At 32.7% G+C, this 13,790-nt stretch overlaps 1 protein-coding gene across 1 annotated transcript; it reads right to left on the bottom strand.

The window, feature by feature from the left end:
* Positions 1–1,243: 1,243 nt before the first annotated feature.
* Positions 1,244–13,449, bottom strand: LOC101215291 (origin of replication complex subunit 3). The gene is made up of 17 exons (XM_004143684.3): positions 13,283–13,449; positions 12,975–13,184; positions 12,720–12,894; positions 12,242–12,411; positions 12,010–12,140; positions 10,944–11,217; positions 10,730–10,807; positions 9,591–9,658; positions 9,424–9,514; positions 9,130–9,341; positions 8,374–8,443; positions 7,888–7,973; positions 6,792–6,878; positions 4,310–4,385; positions 3,516–3,643; positions 2,328–2,504; positions 1,244–1,951 (listed from the first exon to the last, which is right to left on the bottom strand). The coding sequence occupies exons 1-17, from the start codon at positions 13,355–13,357 to the stop codon at positions 1,846–1,848; spliced, it is 2,214 nt and encodes a 737-aa protein (XP_004143732.1). The 5' UTR covers positions 13,358–13,449; the 3' UTR covers positions 1,244–1,845.
* Between the last annotated feature and the right edge of the window lie 341 nt (positions 13,450–13,790).

Consider the following 13,790-nt stretch of genomic DNA (forward strand, 5'->3'; position numbering starts at 1 on the left):
GTTTATTAATATTCCATCGTACTTAAAATTAATTTTTAATTAGGAGAATTATTGTATACGATGAAATTATTGAAAATATTTATAAAATATAGTAAACTTTTAAATTTTATCAATGACAATGCACATGTATGATTGAGCAAATGTAAACGTGATCGCCTACATGTAATATCCAATCTTGCATATTTGTGCCAAATTCTAGGTATTTGATGTTCTTGAAAACATGATGGAAAGAGGGAAAAAAAAAAAGATTTTCACCCTTTCGAAAAGTTTAAAATGTCTAACACATCGATTGTCTAATTAAAATTTGTCACGTGACAAAAAAAATTTGCCTTTTCAAATAATTTTCTTCTCATTTGATAAATGAAAGAGGCTATCAGAGATAGATGTTGGTTATGTTTGATATTGCATTGGGTGCTTTAAAAAATCATTACATTATTTTACGTTTGTAAAACATAATCATAGTTAATTTTTAAGTGTACTTTAAACGCATAATCTCGTAAGCTTTTATATTCTCCTAAAATTAGGTAAACTATATTTTAATTAATATCTCATTTTCAATTTTATACTTTATTCTTTATTTTATATATTTATCTACTTTCACGTAACTAAATATATTTTATATTAAATACATTAATTTTTTTTTAAAAAAAGAATACCGCGTTGATTTTCTAAAAGAAGGAAAATGGTAAAAAAATTGAAAAATTGACAAAAAAAAATTTATAAATTTTTTTAGATTCTATCGATAATACATATTGTAAACACTAATATACTTCTTACCAATGACATTTTTAATCATAAATTTTGTTATAGATAGTAAATATTTTAATTTATTTTATTTTTTAGAAAATGGTTCTTTTCAATATTTAAAAGTTTATATATAACAAACAAATTTTAGTATATACTAAAAAGTAATTTTAAATTTTAAATTACAACAAAAAAAAAAAAAGGAATAAAAGTCTATTTTAGTTATTATATTTAAAATAAGTTGTTTTTGTATTTATTTATCAAACAAAAGCTGAAATTAACAAACGTTATTTTACTTCTTTTCAATTATTACAATCTAAAAAACATAGCCAATTTTTAGGAAGCATCACATTTTATTATTACTAATATTAGATTACAGCAAATTTACTAACAATAATCAATATTAAATCAAGGATAATCACATTACACTCTAATTTTTGCATTAAAAAAATGATTTCTTTTATAAATGATAATTTAATTGAAGTGTAGACTTCAAGCATATCGAAAATTGTTTCATGATCAACCATCAAAATTCTTTAAACAAATATTCATACAAGAAAATGTTTTATCCAACAACAATAATATTGCATCAACTTTCCCTAATGTTACTTACGAAAATAAAACTTCCTATTTTTTCCATAAAAGACTACCAATTCAATTGAACTATAAAAACCTTACATAACATGGAAAATTATTCCATTGTTCAATAATCAAAACTGTTTAAATCAGTATTAAATGTTACAACCATTCTATGATTAACAAGTGATTGCACTATTCCCTCCTGTGCTCAAGGGCTTAGAACACAGCTTAGTTTATCCGCAAAGTTAGTTTGATCCTCTTCTCCAAAAGTGATGAAAGAATTTTAAGAGACCTCCCAACTCTGAATTGCCATCTACGTGTGATTCATATTGGATTTGACCATTTCTCTTCATTTTTCTACGTTCTTGACAATACGTTTCTCATTTCAGTGGCCTGTTTGAGTCAATTTCTACCATTTTCTTTTAAAAAAATAGGCATTAGCATCAGCCACCTCAGCTGCAAAACCTCAGGATTCTCATTCATTTTGTGAGCATCATCGAGCTTGAATCAATTGCAGTTCACTTATAATCCAAAGGCCACTCTCTGTACATAATCAGGCCGTCTTTTGCTCGGCATCCGAAGCAATCCTGCAATCTGCAATTCAGTAACAGCAGTGCAAAACCTTGCTCTGTTGAAAAAGAGGTTAAGGATTTTCAAGAAAGTCTCAAAATGGATACTAAAAATATTAAGGGGATCAATGCTGCCTCATTGATGAAGGGAACAAATGCAGGATATATAATTAAAACTATTTCTACCGAGGCTTTTGTGACAGAAAAACAAGAAACATGAAACAGTGTCATGGTTTTGTGAATTTTTTTCCTCATTTTTCAATACTGTAGAAGAAAACACCAATAGTAGAGGAGCTATGGCATTAACCTGAAAAGGATGCACTTGGGAAGTAAAGAATTAAGAAACAAACAGACTAGAACTCCATTCACGGACTAGTTTTGCAGATCTAATTAGCATAGACTACAATTTCACCACACAATAATGTTGAAGGATACTGAATTGATGCATTGCTTTTGCGTTCAACGGTAGGTTTATCTTTCCTTTTCTTTGGTGTAGAACATTGCTTCGTCCTGTGATTCCCTTTAGCTTGAGGATGACTAATAACTCTCTTGAACGATTGGAACCAATCATGGAGATTGATGAGATCCCCATGCTCTTGCGCTAAACTATACCTACATGATTGTTACAAAAAATCTTTGGTCAAACTAAATAATGCAACAGAGTAAGACTTCAACATCCACCAATAATATTAATTTCTTTTCATCTTCCTGCACACATAAATATATGGTTCTTTTTTAACTCTGAATCGGTTACAATTATATAAAGAAATGCCATAAAATGGGGAGGGGTGGTCCATTGAGTTACATATACAACCTCACAGGCTACCTGCTCTCTTCAGAGAGAGGCTACTTGTGATGACCAGCTAATATGCATCAATACCATTTAATTATGTTGTCCTCATGATGCATTTAGAGTTGGGTATATATGAAATCAAATTTAAATTGGAGCAAAGCATGAATTTTCAATCATATTCAAGGGAAAGAAATGGACGTTACTACCCTGGTTTTACACTCGTGAAGAGAAAGCTAAAAATACTACCCAAAAAAAAAAAAAAAAAAAACTAATTCAAGTGGCTGGTTTGTGGTTATAAACTCGCTAAGTCATCAGTAGTTGAGATGTATACCTAAATTTCATTAGTTTATAACTAGAAATTTGACACCTAGTTGAAGTTCTATTAATTCTTAAATTATGTAAGACTAAGCTAGTGAGTCAGTTGTTGTGCTGGTCCCTTCTTTTTTCTTTTTTTTTTTTTGATAGGAAACAAGTTAAACCCCAGTAATAAGTTTAATAATAAGTTAAATTACTAATCAACCCAAAAGTTTAAGCCAATGGGTATACATTTTATTGACTCAATACTTTATTTACCTATTTTTTTTACTATTGGTTCAATTTCCATTCCTGTATAAACCATTTCCTTTAAATCTGGGGCTATAGTATTCTGTGAAATTCTCTCAATAGTTGAATACAGATTCTTTCCGTGTAAAACAACAGGAAGTATGAAAAAAACAACTTTATCAGTTCAAAGAAAAAATTATGATTTAAATGAATACTACATTATCATACTAAAGCAGAGAGTTCCAATATATGATAGTTTCCGATGCGAAAGTCAGAGGTTTGCTCACATAATTGTTGAATCGTGTGCACATGGTAAAAGACTATTCATGTTCTCGCTGCAACATGTACATTTTATGATTTTCTGGAACTCCAGAAGATCCACTTGAATCCTTCTTCTTGGATCTCCAATCAAAGCCTAGGTAAATATAAATAAATACATAAATGGATGGAACAGAACCAAGATAACTTGCAGATATCCCAGAGTACGAACAAAGTTAAGTGTGTAAAATATAGTCTTCAGAATATAGGCATGACTAGAGCAAGCAACACATGTACAAACTAAGATCATGACAAGGGAACCTCCACCTATCTATCTCCACAATAGTATGATTTTGTCCATATTGAACATAAATCCTAATTGCTTTGTTTTGGTCTAGTCACAACGTAATAAGCAGCTACACAGAGAATATGCGATGGAGGAGAAGAAGAAAAAACAGGAAATTACTCCTAGATTTGAGCCCAACAAAAAAGGACAAACGCCAAGGAGAAAAGCAGAATATTCAATTGAAAACCACATGATTGCTCTTTCTTTTAAACATATTCTGAAATCTATTTGAATGACAAAGACCCCTAAGAATAATTGCCACGGTACGGCAGGATGTATTATCAATAAAATTAAACAAGAAACTAAGTTAACATGATTCAGTAAGCTACAACGATGGTGATCACTGATAATACTCCAATGGATTCCCTTAAGATCATCTCAATAGCTAGGAACTATTGGTAAAGGAGTACCATTTATACCTTCAATTAGTGACCAGGAAACTGTAGATTCATATCAAAGTGCTGTAGACATTCTTACCAGTTGAAGTTTTCTAACATCTTTGAAGCAGATAAGTTCATGGAAAGGTATGCATTCAACAGGCCTCATATGTTCTCTGGTATATTTAAAAGAAAAACAACAAAGAGAAAATAAGTAAGAATGCTTCATATACCAGCTAGAACATCAAAATATCACAATGCTCTTGGTGCTCTTCAAAGTTTCTTAACTATCCTTTTTTCTCATTTAGTAAACTTCATTTACCTACTTGGAGTGCTATACAGAAAAAGACACTAGTTATGTGCCCCTTGCTTCAATATTCATATTTTTTTGGAACAAAAACAATCTTTTCATTGATGTAATAAAAAGAGACTAATGCCATAATACAAAGACCAAAAAAATTATATATCTCAAACAAAACTAAACTATGGATGAGTAGATGCACCGGGTTATCTTGACTAAGTTGAAATAGCCTTAGCATCCTCATCATTTCCCAATAGAAGATAATCATCAAATGGAGCATATAGTAAAGATTCAAGACATACAAGTTAGTTTGGTTTCAATATTCATATTAAACACGGGTTCCATCTCAAGTCTAATTGGAAAAAAGAGAGAAATAGCTCATCTATCTTATAAAGATTGTGAGGTCTCTTTATTTTTCCAATACAGGATCCTCAACAATTCACAAATAACATTGTGCGATATTTGCAAAGAAAAAGAAAAATCTAGTGGTTTACAGCAATTGCCAGTGAAATCCTTATGGCCTGAAAGTAACTATTTTGCACCCATGTAGTTGGATAATAGAAAAATAGACCCCCCTAGCTAACACAATATTTAATCAAAAGTACTTTTGTAACTGTATTGAACAATTTTCATGCATTTTACTAAATAGCAGGATATAAGACATCTCAAACACATTAGATCAAAATCATAAGCATACGGAAATAACAAAATTGATGTAACTCCCTAAGCATAAAAAAAATTAAAAAATAAGAAATATTATACACTAATAATATAACTTCTAGTTGGGGTTGTGATAAATTATAGATTATCATTCCATTCTACTGTGTTCGAGATCAGCTCGTAGCTTAAAATCTATAGGGACGAGAGTTCTCTCCACAATATTTCATTTCTTTATTTAGGTTTCCCTCTTCTACATGTGCTAGAGTGGAAAGAACTCGAGGGAAACCGTGGGGAGATGTCCAACATGGTACATTTCTCATAAAATTAGATGTGAGATAGTCTCTTGATTGATATGAGACTTCGTAATGAAGTTTTTTTTTTTTTTTTTTCAAAATGGTTATCAGTTCAAATTTGATAACCTAAGCTTGATGGTGTAGGATCATTGTGAGCAAACACACTCCTCTTCTTAAAAAATGGATCTCATGTCATAGGGTCAAAGACAATTTTAGGAACTCATGGAGGCCCCTCACTTCTAGGTATACGATTCTCTCTAGTTTCTTGAGGCTTTCCCACTAAAAATGGATTATCAATTCATTTTTGGGAGGACAGTTGGGTAGGGGATACTAGATAGCCCCCTTCATCAATTGAATCCCTGCCTTCACCATTTGCCTCTATGAAGTTTGACCTTGCGATTTGTGTCCACCTTTTTCTCAAGCTTCCATCTCATAAAAATTCAATTCTCTGATGTTTCTTTGTTGCTCACTGTGCTGGTCCATCTCTCCACATCTACTGTCGAATGTACATCTGTATGGGAAGTTCCTCTAGCTCCTTTCTTTAGAAGGTGAGAATTCTAAGAAGGTAAAATTTTTGGCCTAGTAAGTTCCTTATGGAGGAACATCATCGAGCTAATGCAAAGATTGTATGCTTTTCTTCTAAGCCTAAATGATGCATGGTTTGTAATGGTCTCGGAGGATGTCAAGCATATTTTTGGAAAGTCAGTATGCACACACAATGCGGGACAAATTTTATTTTGATGTGTTTGGAATGTAGACTAGGAGTCAGTCTTCGTATACGATGGGAGAGGTGTTATTTCATCCTCCTTTTCCAAGATAGAGCCAACACTATGGTAGATTGCATTCTTTCCGGTCTTTTGGAGCATTTGGCTTAAGAGAACTGAGAGAATCTGTAAAGCTGTGGGAAGTTTTTGAGAGGGGTTTGATCCAAAGTTTCATTTCTCTTTTTGGTTTCTATAACAACGGATTTTGATGCTTCTGTGTGATTGGAGCCATTTTATATATTGTTTTGAAATTAGGTAGTTTTGTAGAGCCTATCATATTGGTCCTAGCCTTTATGTATTATGCTTAGATTATTAGTTTTCGACTAAAGTAAGTTGTGGCGATACGCCTACAACAGAAACGTTGCCTCATCCACTGGAGAGATCTTATGTTAAAATCGAACAAAAAATCCCGGAATAGATTAAGCAAATATATATATGACCAATTTACACAACCCATATATTCAATTCTCAAAATATAACAAAATAATGATGATATTCCTTTCTATCTGCATTGAGATATCATAGAACAATAATAACAGCTTAAATGCGAACAAGTTTTGTTACCTAACCAATGAATTAAGAAATGACTCCGTTTTCTCCATTATAGGCTTTGAATTCTTAACAAATAAGCCATTTCTGGATGCATGTCTTCTGCAAATAAAACAGTAGAATCCTGATTTAGTTCGGTTTACAATTGATGAAGATGGTATACTCAGTAGTTTTAATATCTAACTATATACAATTTTTCCTTACAAAATTCAAAGGAGCTCATGGAGAAAAATGGAAGTACAAAGAGAGATCAAAAAGGGACAAGAGAAAACGGTCACCTCAAAGCTAGCTAAATTCCAAAATCACAAATACCTCCACACATTAACTCAGTGGAGCAAATGAGGAACGAGATTTTTTTTTAGAAAAAAACAACCATGAATTATAAAAAGGGAGGTCTCTTTTCTTCAAACTGTTGAGAAGAACTCTTGAAAAAAAATCACTTCAATAAACTGGCAAAAACAATAAGGAATATCAAAGAAATAAAATTTAAAAAAAAAAACTCAGCATGGTGAATGATCATTTGTCCTAAAGGCTGAAGAAAGCAGTTTATATTATATCCCATCTTCAGATAACTTTTAATACTAAATGGACTTGAGGTAGCAAGGTACGCTAAACAACTTGGATGCAGCCCCACCATAGGGCACAGGTAAAGGTCATTTTATCTAACTTGTCTCTAATGGGCTTTCTTTTTAATTGAAGCCCCATCATCCAGCTTAAATGAAGATTTTTCCTCTATCAAGTTCCCGCACTTGTCAGTAAAGAGCTATTACAAGGACACCTCAAGGATTCTTAGGCTGGTTTTTGTTTGTCACCTTCATTCTTTTCATTTGTTCTCAATAAAAGCTTGGTTATTTGTTGCTAACATTAATAATAACAAGTTCTTATTGATGCTATGAAGAGGAACAAAAGTTGAAAAGACACAAACTTCCAAATGGAGAGAAGAAGAAAGGATGTGAACAACAAATAAACGTAGAGATAAAATTTCTAAAAACTTATAATGTAGGGGTGGAATAATACTTGAATAGTATAATAAAGTTTCTAACAACTTCTTTATTTAGGTACCTAACAGAAGATACTAAAAAATATCCCAATATGAGGGGTGGAATAATACTTGGATAAATCTGCAATGTCTTTTTCTGAACTCTTTCCATTCCCAAGCTTGAAAGCCAACAGCAAGTCTTTCACGTTTTGATGGATCTAAAACAAGCAAATATGTAAAACGTGACCAATGCATTATAGGAAAATAAAAACTCCTAAGTAAACAGGATGAGAAGACAAGCAAACCAAAGATTTGTAATAAGCAAACCAAAGATAATCACAATTAGCTTTCTGTTCTAGATAGAAGTTACTTGTAATAAGCAAGAAGGATTTGGTGTAAACATTAATATACAAGTACTTCCACATAGAGAAAAAGTAAACTTGATGAAAAATTTAAGAAAAATATGGAAAAGCTTGCGATATCAAGATCCTAATATCAAGCCTAAAACACTGCTCCAGATATCCATAATCCATAAAGTGAATGAAAATAAATATAAAGATGGACAATATTCCAAGTAAATTCCATGGTTTTTAAGTCTTCCAGTAAGTATAAACATACCTCAGGAACACAGCCAGTAATCTTTTCCCAACTCATTAGTAGCTGATGAAGAAACTCAGCAGGAAGATCCCTAATAGCTCAAAATTAGGCTCATAAAGAAGACAAAGATGTAGCTTGAACAAGAAACAAAACTTTTAATTGATGAAACAAAAAGAGACTAGCGCTCAAAAGAACAAACTCTATATGGGAGTGCATATGGAAACAATAATACAAGCAAATAACAACTAAACCACAGAGGAAATATTAAAGAATTTCAATTTAGATAAATGTCCGGTAAATGTCTTTGATAAAGAACACCAAGAAGAAGCCAAACACATAGCTACTAGACTAGAAAATTATCATTTGCAAAAAAATCAACAACAGTGGAGCATGTTCAATAATGAATTGGAAAAAAAATCACATTTAGATGTGATTCATAAATACTCTAAATGGACATCAGGAAATTTCAAAAAGCAAACTGCGTAAAATTATCAAGTTTTCCATTTCGATAATTAGTGCATTCCTCTCTGAAATGTTGTCTTTGGAAGACTTGTTGCCTTTCGGTCCATTTGTCACAAAATCGTATTTCCAATACTAATTCAAGCTCTGTTTATGTCTATTAGAAGAAAAAGAAAATCCATACTCAGGAAAAGCATACGACAAAGTTAAAGCTTGAGTTTATAGTTAAGTAATCCCTAGAAGATTGTTTGGTATTAGATTTATAAGACCATATGAACAAGTTCAATAGTTCACACTACAGGAAACTTTATGACCTACCTCACTTTGCGAACTACTTGATAAATATATCCATCCTTACGTGATGAAAATTGATATGGTAGCTCATAACTACTTGAAAACGATGTCCCTTGTTCTTGCTGCAGTCTACTGGAATTCTCAGACGTTAATGGTTTGAAAAATTGTGGATCGAGTGCCTCACAAAGTAAGTCAAGCAATTGGACTTTGCCAAACTTTCCAACTTGATAAAGGCACTGCAAAGGATGGACAGTGAGAGTCAAATTCCAAAAAGGGAAAAGATTCATTACATAAAAAGATTCATGAAGTTTTGCGCACCAGGACGACAATACTCCACTTCTTCCGCCATCTCTTTAATTCAGACAATATATTACCAAGATTATTATCTGTCCCTTCGACTAACGAGTACCTAAGTATGTTGTATCAACAATAAGCAAATTGTCCACAAAATTAAATGTACTGGCTGAGTTTCTCCATGAAAATACCTTGAATCAGATAGAAGATCTGAAGCATGCTTGGGCAGAACTTCTAGGAAAGAAGCACAATTCCCATCCTGAAAACCATTTGGTAAAATTGATCATATTGTATATATGTAATAAGAAAAAACGTGACTGATAAAAGCACTAATTGATGCTACCCAAGTGCACGCATGATGCAAGAAATAGACCTATGTTGGAAACCCAATTTCTCCAAAGGTAATAGCTACTCTTTCTATGTTTCATCATAAGCGGGTCTGTCATTGCACTACAACCATGAAGGGTGTGCATTTCCAAAGTAGTTCAGATTGTTTATACATTTAATTTGAAATACATACAATTTGAGTAAGACTACAGTCAGACAAAATAGAAAATAGAGGTTATGGTGAATTTTATGATAAAAAACTTGCATAGAGAAGAAATCGTTTCTGGCTTCCTTTAGATTTCTTTGAAAATTCAAGAGAACTTCTTTCATTCTCTTAACTCAAGTAGGTTGTGACCTGTTCCTCTTCTATTGGATGGTTTTATGCGGTCAATGGAGATACATTCAAATATAATTACAGAAAGCCTGATTTAGCAATAATTGCATTTTTTAGAACAAGAGACAAATCATTCACTCACGTTCCAATCAGAAGTTACAACCACCTGCTCTTTTCATCCCTACTTATTCTAACAAAAACATCTACCAACGGGAATTAATTACAAATGCAGTATAACTACAAAAAACCTTAGGAAGACACATAAAGGGCAACTTAACTTGATCCATCAGATTGTTAAATTATTTTTGTTTTCCACTAACAATTCAATTATTTCCTTCTTGCCACAAATTCCAGCCACAGTTTTGATAACTCAGCCAAAAAATTTACTTTTCCTTTGAACTTGTGACTGAGGCACAAAGTAACTTGCCAAAATTCTCCTTGGAAAATAACTAAAGCACCTATTTCAGTTAAGATTTAACAAGAATTAAAACTTCCTCATTTCAAAAAAAATTATGTTGAAAAGTCCAAAATAACAGGAAAAAAAATAGTGTGGATTAAAATAAAACGTAAAGAAGATGCTTCATAGAAAGTGAAAAGTTCTTACAACTACTTATTAGTATAAAGTAATTATGCAATGAGAAGTAAAAGGAGTAAATAACTAAAAGGTACCATATTCTCTTCTTCAACAAGCAATCTTGCAAGCATAAAGCTCAAGGGCTCCATGGAGAAGTGTTGGACACATGCAATCTGCAAAATTATTTGCCAAACTAAACATCAGAGAAGCCTAATCATAGTACAAAAACAATATGGGAGAGAATGCCACACATAACAAACAATAGCCAATAGCTAGTTCTTAAATTCTGAATGCAATTGAAGAATCAACCTTCATGGCTCTTATAAAGGATGTTAAAGTGCCATCCTGATTTAAGAAGTATTTCCTCAGAAAAACGGCAACCTTGTGACCAATGCTGAACATACAACAATGCCTTAGAAGAACAGCCTCAACAACAGCTTCCATTCTCTCGGCCGGTGATCCTAATATGAACTTGGAAGCGCACAGCTGCTGCAGTGCATTTGAACGAAGTACATTTGCAGGAGCATCAATTGTTGTAGCTACTCCCATAATTAAAATAATTGGAATCTTGACAACCCATTCACTGATGTACAAAAATCATGAATATACAAAATGATAACATGAAAACAATATATACATTGCAAATTAGAAGGCAATAACTTTTTTGTCATATGACTCATAAAAAGAGAATGAAGCATAAAACCAAACAATAAATACATCAATCAGCTGGGACCATTTTATAATTCCTAATGTCTTAAGATTGGGTGATTTATCCCCATCTACTCAAGTTGTTGGCTTTTTCTTTAAAAACTTAAAAGTTTGTCATTTTAGAAGAGCGCTTTGGCTTTTCATAGTTTCATGTCACAATCCAGAAAAATCTAAAAGTACCAAATACATTGCGACAGATTGTTGATTCTCTTAGTTTGTCTGGCTTTAAATTCATGACTATGTCCTTCGGTTTATGTCTTAAGTCCTTTTTGGTTTTTTTTCTTTTTCTTTTTCTTTTTTTTGTTTACACTAAGTTTTGAAGTATCTTTTTGTAGCTCAGAGCACTAGTCTCTTTTCATTCCCTTTGAAAACTTTCGTAAGTTTATTCAAAAAGAAGAAAAAAAGACCGAGAGATATCATAACGATGCATACTTTTGTATATCAAATACAGAGAATATTTTTTTTATAGATGAAAAATAGACAACATAAAAATTAAAAGAAAAAAATCATAAAATATGCATAGTAGTTCACAAACATAATGATGAGTCAGAGACTCTAGGTAGGTGGCATTTGTAAGTTTTTGACCCATAAGATACAAAAGATAGATTAGGGGACATTAATGAAAACTCAAAAGGGATTTGGCTAAAGGAAGAATTCTTTGAAGTACCTCAGCATAATGATGAAATCTGATAAAACTGAACCACAACATCGTTCAATGTCTTCTACAATCACAACTACTGGTTTTTCATAGTATCCTTGTTCTCTGTACCATGAGGCTAGGATGAACATGTCAGCTGCCTGTTCAAATTCCACAAAAGATAACGAATCCACAGAGTTGTTTAATCAAAGAATCCGACTTCATTTGGAAGACACACACTACAAGAAAACATAGTACTTACATCAACAGTAACCTTCAACAATTGTCTCAATAAACTTCTGATGCAGCCGCCTATGCTACTCTTGGCAGATAACTCTTGAGAAGAGAGACTGGCCACATGGCATCCATGAGATTTCAAATGAAAACCAAGCTCTTCAAATGTCAGTAAGTCATCCACCACTTCCATATTCTCTGTCAAGTAATCATGATTCCTTATTCAACACTGAGAAACACAAGTTTCCATACTTTCCCGTGTCAAGTGATCACAGCATAGATATTATAAATATACAAGAATGCATGCTGCACAATAGGCGCATGAGCACATCAAGATATTGTCTCCTGAAACTTATAATTCAAAGACACTAAGGTACAATCTATAGAACGTATCTTCTTCAAATAAGGTCGTGAAACATAACTCAATTGTCATTTTATTGCAAAATAGTTAGAGTTCTAGATGTTGTACCATACATCAACTTAGAACTTTAGAGTCAGGAACTTACTAGTGAGAACCAACCCTGTGAACAATACTTTACACTCAGCACGAGTAAAAGTAGGAAAAGGCCGAGTGGCTGAAGATGAACTAGGTGTCCCAGATGATCTAATAGCAGCAAAGGACTCATAAACCCAGCGACTTATATCATCAAAAACTTGAACATTAGTATCCCTCAAAACATCCTGCAAGAGGAAACCCAATACTTATTTTTAGACAATATTGCAGGACTTGCAGGCAAACATTAGAATCAGGTAAGTTTGACCTTGATGGTGGTTTCCAATTTGGACCATACAAGCTCCAGACATTCCATTCGCAAATGTTCAAGTTGAGATCCGTCGGGCTCTTCATTATCAAGATTCTCGATTCCATTAGGACCGGATGGAGAGAGTTTAGTTCTCTTCCTTGATTTTCCACATAGATTTGATTTTCTCGAATTCTTCCGAGACGATGCTTTATGAAGAACATAGAACGGCTGGCAACAGATGAAGCAAAATCAATTACAGTTTCTTCATCTAATTTGATCAAAATTTCAGTATCAAGAAGGAAAACTTCAAAAGGAAACAAGCAAACCTGGAAATTGGTTTCGATATTTTCGACTGTTGATTGAAGTGGGGCTTCAACCAGTGTTGCGGCGGAAGGCGCCATTTCTTACTCTCTCCGAACGGCGTGGGGTCTGTATTTGCCAGGACGTCTTGGCGGGAAAAAGAGGGCTATTTTCCCATAACTTTTATGTATCCTTTTTTACTTTAATTCAAACTTTGATAAATAGCCCTAACTTTTGACTAGGCTTGAGATGTAGTCCATTTTTATAAATGTGATTGTGACCATTTGGGTGGTGGAAGAATAACATAATGTTATTATCTTTCAATTTTGTTAATTAAAAAGGAATTTAGTATTTAGTTTCAAAAACTATTTTCGACTTCATTATTGTTTTGTGTAGAGTATGATTTTGATAAAAAAAAGTTTAATAATGTCACCCATGATATAGAAAATTTATGGAAAGAGTTTCGAATTGAATTGTAATTTAGAGAAAAAATAAAAATAAGTATAAAAAACTACGCATCAAATGAACGTTGAA

This window comes from Cucumis sativus, chromosome 5, assembly GCF_000004075.3.
Source record: "Cucumis sativus cultivar 9930 chromosome 5, Cucumber_9930_V3, whole genome shotgun sequence".
In the NCBI taxonomy this organism is placed as follows: Eukaryota; Viridiplantae; Streptophyta; class Magnoliopsida; order Cucurbitales; family Cucurbitaceae; genus Cucumis; species Cucumis sativus.